The sequence below is a fragment of the Bombyx mori genome, chromosome 18 (assembly GCF_030269925.1).
Source record: "Bombyx mori chromosome 18, ASM3026992v2".
Lineage (NCBI taxonomy): Eukaryota > Metazoa > Arthropoda > Insecta > Lepidoptera > Bombycidae > Bombyx > Bombyx mori.
The window spans coordinates 15,079,593-15,087,283 of NC_085124.1; the positions used below are offsets into that span (position 1 = coordinate 15,079,593).

Sequence of the window (7,691 nt, forward strand, 5' to 3'; positions counted from 1 at the left end):
AAATGTTTACTTTTACTTATACTAGTTTTATACTTGCTATTATATAGCGCTTTGTAGAACTCTGTAGCACTATCTATAATATCTTTTCTAGTGTTAGGTCTTGTACTCCTCGACTTTAAATTTTGTATCCAACTTTTGTGAGTATTCAATTGTCTATATGCTCTTTTTGTGCTCCTGTACTGTTTTATGTTTGTTTCTATTATCTGTTTTCTGTAGTTTGCATAGTCTTGTTTAACGGCTTTATTAGTTTTTTTGAATAGCATACTTAGCTCTGCCTTCATTTCCGAAGTTTTTTGTTTTATTTTCAATAGTGTCGAGCGTCCGGTCATTAGTTTTATTGTTGATTGCGTAAGAATTTTGTTTGAATTACTTTGTTCCTCTTTGTGTTCGTTTGTTGATATGCTTTTTTTAATGACGTGTTCTATTTTGTTGTATAGGGTCTGGACATCGTCGTCTTCAAAAGGTTCAAGTTCTTTTATGTTGTTTTCTAAATTTTTAGTGTACATCATTATTTATTTTTCAGTTTTGAATATATTTGGGGATGATTTGAACGATATCCTACATTTTTTAGTATTTTGTAAAGAATAAGTTGCTCTAACCAGTCTGTGATCGGAACTATACCCTAAGCCGTGCAGTACTTCTATTTTCCTTATACTTTTGGGCTGGTTTGATAAGATATAGTCTAATTCATTCTTTACTTTTCCATTTGGTGATTTCCAAGTCCATTTTCGATTTGGTCTCATTTTAAAATACGTATTCATAATCGACAATTTGTGTTCGAAGGCAAATTCTATGAGCTTTTCACCTCTTTCGTTTCTTTTTCCGTAACCAAATTTACCTAGAATCTTATCTTCTTTTGTTTTAGCTATCCCTACTTTGGCATTGAAGTCTCCCATTAACAGTACATCTCCGCTAGTCTGCGCTTGCGCTTCTTGCAGTGATTCGTAAAATTTTTCCATTTCTTCTTTAGAAGCCTTTTCAGTTGGTGCATACACTTGAATTATTGATATTATCTTTTTGTTGAACTCAAGTTGAAGTATTGCAACTCTTTCAGATAAGCCTGAGAAGCTTAATATATTGTTTTTGTATTCTTTTTTTATCAAAAATCCTACTCCATGCAGGCCAGGTGTTTCTCCTTTGAAGCAGAATATAAAGTATTGATGCTCTTCGATGCCACTGCCCATTTGTCTAACTTCAGCTAAGCCTTTTTTTTTTTTTTTTTTTTTTTTTTCGGGTAGAGGGCCGAACCTCCTACGAGGTCCCCGCGCAAAAAGGGGCGCGCGGGGTATGTGAGACTCAACGATCTGCATGGTGTTGTGAGCAGACCGCGGGCCCAAGGATTTTAGAGCCCACCCACTAAACGACTCCTCTGCACTCTTACACCCGACGTCCGATCCCCTCCGAGGTCAGAACCCGGATGAGGTAGGGGGGCTACCGCGGTCAACACTACAACCAGACGGCGCGGCTCATCCCAAGGACGCCCAGCCAACGGAGCCTTCGAGGCGAATCGAAGGCTCTGAAACGTCGGCCGTCTCGGTACGGCAGCCCGTCGGGCCGCCCAGACGGTGCCGCTGGTGTCCCGGAATACCCCGCTGGACCAGAACCAGCCTGCCGGGTCGGGACGCGATACACCGTCGACCGGTCGCTCTAATCACTCCACGGCAGCGCGCTAGAGTGCTGGTAGCGCGCCGCGCGGCCTCACCCCCTCAGGTCGCCCCTTGACCTTCACCGGGGGGAGGCCGCCACCTACAGGGGCCGGGACGTACGGGCGTATTCCCGCCTCCGGCCCCCGGCTCGACGGCGACGGATCGGTGCGGAAAGGGAAGAGCTCTCCCTCTCTCGCTCCGCCGCCTCCTTCTGCGATATGGTGGACTCGCAGAAGTCGAGCATCGCCTTCCAGGACGCGTCGCTGCCGAGCATCGTAGCCACGACGCGCGGCAGCGAGAGGTCCTCTCCAATGACCGCGACGAGGGCGGCGCGTTGCTCGTCGAATCCAGAGCAACGCGCCAGCGTGTGTTCCGCTGTGTCTTCCTCGTCGCGGTCCGCGCAGTGGTGGCACTGCGCCGTCGGTTCCCTTCCGGCTATCTTGTGCAAGTACCGGCCGAAACAACCATGGCCGGTAAGCATCTGCGTTAGCCGGAAGGTGAGGCATCCGCGGTCGCGGCCCACCCAGTCCGCGAGAACCGGGCGGACCGCCTCGACGGTTCGGAGGCCGGCCGACGGGTCCGCCAAGCGGCGAGACCACGCCTCCAGCACGGACCGCCGAGATTGGAGCCTCCGCGCTCGAACTACTCCTTCGCCGGGGCGCCCTTCCCCCCTAGAGCGGAGGTCGCTACGCCACCGGTAATCGGCAGCGAGCGCCTCCGCCTCCAGGTCCCAGGGTGGCGCCCCGGCGAGCAAGCACGCCGCCTCGAAGGAGACGGTGCGGTATCCTCGGATCGCCCTGACCGCGATCGCGCGCTGCGGACGTCGCAGCGCGGCGACGTTCTGGCGGGTCAGGGCGTGGCACCATACGGGCGCGCCGTATAGTGCCATCGACCGCACCACCCCCATGTAGAGGCGGCGCGCCACCTGATCGGGACCCCCGACGTTTGGAAGGAGCCGGCTCAAAGAGCCGGCCGTTGCCATCAGCCGAGGGCCCAACTTCTCAAAGTGAGCGCGGAAGTTCCACCGACCGTCCAGTTCGAGGCCGAGATACCGAAGACCGGTCACCCCGACCCCGACGCGGACGCCTCCGATCACGAGGTGGGCACCCACAGGCGGCGCTCGTCCCGGCCCGTGAAACATCAGGGCCTGGGTTTTGTCGAGCGCCACCTCGAGCCCCAACCGTCGGATCCTAGTGACGACGTGTGCCACGCCTGCGCACGCCAGACGGGCAGACTCCCGGTAGTCCCTCCCCGGAGCCACGACCAACGTGTCGTCGGCGTAACAGATTACGCTCAGCCCGGGGAGGGGTCCCCGAATGACGCCCCGCAGGACCCAGTCGTAGCCGATGTTCCACAGCAGGGGGCCCAGGACGGACCCCTGCGGAACACCGCGCTCGACGGGGAAGCGGTACATCGCCCCACCGTGTCCGATGCACTGGATCGACCTGCCCTCGAGATAGGAGCCGATCAGTCGGCGGAGGTATGCGGGGACGCCGTGATACTCCAGCGCCCCCGCGATCACCGACCAGGGCAGGGTGTTGAAGGCGTTCCTTACATCTAAGGATAACGCCATCGCCACCCCGCCCCGGGATACGGCTTCATCGGAGAGGGCCCGCACGCGCAGAATTGCGTCGATAGTCGAGCGGCCCTCTCTGAAGCCGTATTGCTCCGCCGAAAGATCGGGACCCGTCTCGGTCAGGTGCCGGACGATGCGGGCCGCGACGATCCTCTCGAGCATCTTGCCCGCTTCGTCCAGCAACACGATGGGGCGATAGCCCGCGGGTGAGTCCGCGGGGCGCCCGTCCTTCCGCAGAAGGACCAGTCTGCCCGTCTTCCATTTCGACGGGAACCGTCCCGACTCGAGGCACGCTTCGAAAAGCCCCCCGAGCCGGTCCCCTAGGGCCTCGAAGGCCAAGCTCCAGACCCGGCCGTGAACGCCGTCAGGGCCGGGGGCTGTGTCCTTCGCTCTCATTTTGGACACGGCCGCATGGATCTCCGCCCCCGTGATAGGGGGAGGGGGCTCCTCGGCAGCGGGAACGCTGGGGCGACGCGGAGGCGTGCCCCACGTGGCGTCCATCTGGGGGGGCTCAAAGTCCCCCCCCGCTGCCGGCGGGAAAAGCGCAGAAACTATTTCCCGCAGCTGCCGAGGCTGGAGCCGCTCGGTCACCGGGAGCGCCCACGGCTGCAGTTTCCTGCGAACCATCTTGTATGGGCGCCCCCAGGGATCTTCGTCGAGCGACTCCAGGAGAGTCTTCATGCTCTGCTTCTTGGCCTCGCCGATGGCCAGCTGCAGCGCCGTCTGCTTTTGACGACAGTCAGCGTGCAGCCGGGCCGCCGTCTCCGCGAACGTAGCGTCGCGACGACGGCGGCGGCGGTGGCGTGCGCTCCGGCGGCGCGCCCTCACGCACTCCTCGCGGAGTCTTGCAACTTCAGCTAAGCCTAATATATCAATTTTTATTTTTTCTAGTGAGTATACTAGTTCTATATATCTTGTTGTGGATGCTAACGATCTTACGTTAAATGTTCCAATTTGTAGTGATTTTTGAGGTAGTGTTTTGTTTACTGGAGGGTTATGGTCATTTTTCCCCACGGGGACCAGCCGGCTTGGGGGAGTGTTTTTCTTGGTTGTTTTTTGCAGGTTTGTATTAAAATGATTGTTATTATTCCGGTTTCGAGTGTACGGTGATTGCTATACATTTGTTTTCTCTCTTAATGAGTTTGATTTTACGCGTGCCATGTATTCGTACGCATTAGTTGTGTTTACTTTTTTCGGAGCTACGTACAATTCATTTTCTTTTTGTGGTGTGCTGATATTGGGCGGAGAAGGTGGGTCTCGTTTCCTTTTTTCTCGATTAGCATCCGTTTGGCTCTTGATTATTAGTTTATCTAATTTTAAGTATGCTATGTTACCCTTCCTTCGTTCCTCTTCAAGTTTTGGTTGTAATGTTTTGCGTGCTTCTAATATTTCTTTAGTATAATCTTCCTTCACATAAATACCCTGGGGTAGTTTATGTTTCGATCTCATTATTTCCATTTTTCTCCAGTACGATACAAGGGATATTAAAATAGGTCGAGGCGTATTTTTTATCTTTCCAATTCTATAGGTATTCATAATTTCGTGCTCTTGTATGTTTAATCCAAGATGACAATTAAGTTTTTCAGATATGTATTTTACCAAACATGATATGTACTTCTTGTTTGTCTTCCTTTATTCCAAAGAGTAGTATGTTAGTTTTCTTTTTAGCCATTTCCAGACCTTTAATTTTCTCCTTAAGTTCTTTGACTGAATTTTTAAGTTGTTTGTTTTCGTCATCGATCTTTTTAAATCGCTCATTAATTTGTTGCACAACATTTTTGGTTACAGCTTCTGTTATAGTGATAGTCTGCTGTTTCATTTGCTCTTGAATTTTTTCTAATAATTTTTGCATTTGATTATCCATTTTTCAGTGAAAATTTTTATTTAACGTTTTTAGTAAATAGTTTTAAGATGATTCTGGTATAATTTTAGAGTAGATCTGTCAACCCCGACTGTATAGTAACTTATTGATTTCATAAAGTGGCAACACTTAAATTCTTATGTATCGATATTATTTCTTTAAGTTGCCTAGCTTGAATGTAAATTGTTAGATTGTCTGTGGTTTAAACTGTGACTTACTTCATTCTGTACTTTTCTTATTACTCTCTACTATTCTTACTCTGTATTTGTCATAATAAATACCCTCAAAATAAAAATATTAAAGTAATAATCTCAAGAGGTTATTTCTTCATTTCTCATTGTTAGATTGCACATTAACACTGTTCACAAACTTTCTTGATTTATTTTTGTATAAAGTATCTTCTATTATCTTGATTTGTGACTTTTTACACTTGATATATATGAGTATTAAGGTAAAACTTGATATTATTTTAAGAGCAAACGAGTACACGTCTATATTATTCTGTCACCGGAACCGGAATCCACCCCGGGGATATAAGACGGGTCCTGAATTGCGACAGCCGCCCAGCTCTGCTGGTCGGGGACCTCAACGCGAAGCACGTCGCGTGGGGCTCCCGACTCAACTCAGCAGTGGGCAGGCGGCTGTTAGAAGATGCCGATAGGGGCGACTACTCTGTGGTCGGCCCCGACGAACCCACGCACATTCCGACCGCCGCGCAACTCCAGCCCGACGTGTTGGATGTGTGCGTTCATAAGGGGCTACGGTGCCCCTTAACTATTGAGGCACTGTACGACCTGGGTACCCCCCATCTCCCTATTCTGGTCACACTGGGAATGGGGCTTACCCGGGTTGCGACCTCGCCCCTACGACCGAAGGTCGACTGGGAGCTCTTTAAGAGACGCCTAGTCGACCTTCCCGTAATTCAGGACCCCAACACCCCTGAGGGGGTCGACGACGCGGCAGTCCGCCTTGTCGACTCCATCAGGGGAGCGATCGACCAGGCGACGACTCTTGTGCCCAGCGGCGGGCCCAGAGGTATACTCCCGGCCCATCTGAAAGCGATTATTCGCCGGAAGAGGGGCCTGAGGAGGCTCTGGGCGACAACTCGTTGTCCCAGGATTAAGCGCGAGCTTAATGAGCTGGAAGCGGAGTTGGCGGCGAACATTAGCTCCTATCGGGGCTATGCGTGGGAGGAACGGATCGAGGAGGCCCGTGAGGACCCCTCGTCCGTGTCCCTCCACCGACTTTGCCGCCAGCTCTCAAATCGGCCTGCCCCGACTTGTCCACTCGTGGACGAGAGGGGCAACCGATGCTTCTCGGCTCAGGCCCGCGCCGAGGTCCTGGCCGTAATGCTGGAGCGGCAGTTCGCTCCAAATAACTCTGCACCCTCAGAGGCCGCATTCCACCAATCGGTGGAAGAGAGCGTAGCAAGCCTACTCTCCTCCCCGGTGCCACCGTTGGGAGATGGTGATTTCATCACTCCCAGCGAATTGCGCCTCTCCATCAAGCGGATGAAGAGGCGCAAGGCGCCGGGCGAGGACGGTATTCCCTCCCTCGCTTTTTTCCATTTCCCCGAAACGGTCGTGTCATTCATGACACGACTGTTCAATTCCATTCTGTCCACAGGACACTTCCCGGGAATTTGGAAATTGGGTAAGGTTATTGCCTTGCCCAAACCCGGCAAGGATAGGAGAAATCCCTCCAGCTATCGTCCGATCACTCTGCTGTCGCATATGGGCAAGTTGTTCGAGCGGCTGCTGCTGTGAAGGGTGTCGCCGCACATCCTTCTCAGACCCGAGCAATACGGGTTTCGCAGCGGTCACTCGACAACGCTGCAATTGGTCCGCGTTATGCACCACTTGGCGGATCGGTCCAACGCGCGCCAATACACGGCCGCAGTCTTTCTCGATATCGAGAAGGCCTTCGACCGTGTCTGGCATGCGGGACTGATCTACAAGCTGTTGCAGAACACGGACCTCCAGCACGCCTATGTGCGACTGCTGGGGTCATACCTGGAGGGAAGATCCTTCCTTGTCGCAGTCGAGGGCGCAAAGTCGTCGGTGCGCCCGGTCACGGCCGGAGCTCCCCAGGGAAGCGTCCTGGCACCAGTCCTCTACGCTCTCTACACCAACGACATTCCCACGCTCGAGGGCAACCTCCAAGCGTGGGAAGCCGACGTGAAGTTGGCGCTGTTTGCCGACGACAGCGCCTACTTCGCGTCCTCAAATTTCCCCTCTGCGGCCATTTCAAGGATGCAGAGGCTGTTGGACCTACTGCCCCAGTGGCTGGACCGATGGAGGGTCGCGGTCAACGTGGGGAAGACCGCGGCTATTCTCTTCGGTCCGGTCCGCACAAGAGTCGTCCCAGGACAGCTCAGTCTTCGTGGAGTCAATGTCGAGTTTAGGCCCAGTGTCCGATACCTGGGAGTCAGTATCGACCGGAGTTTGAGGATGACCGCCCACGCCAAGTCGGCGTTGGCGGCCGCCCGCTACGCGAGGTTTCTCCTCCGGCCGGTGTTGGCCTCCAGGTTGCCGACCAGGACTAGACTCGGCATTTACAAGACGTATGTTCGTTCCCGTATCACGTACGCAGCTGCGGCCTGGTATCA

The 7,691-nt window shown here is 53.0% G+C and overlaps 1 protein-coding gene across 1 annotated transcript; it reads right to left on the bottom strand.

The window, feature by feature from the left end:
- Positions 1–512: 512 nt before the first annotated feature.
- LOC119629899 (craniofacial development protein 2-like) lies at positions 513–1,184 on the bottom strand. The gene has a single exon (XM_038017426.1). The coding sequence runs from the start codon at positions 1,182–1,184 to the stop codon at positions 513–515; it is 672 nt and encodes a 223-aa protein (XP_037873354.1).
- Between the last annotated feature and the right edge of the window lie 6,507 nt (positions 1,185–7,691).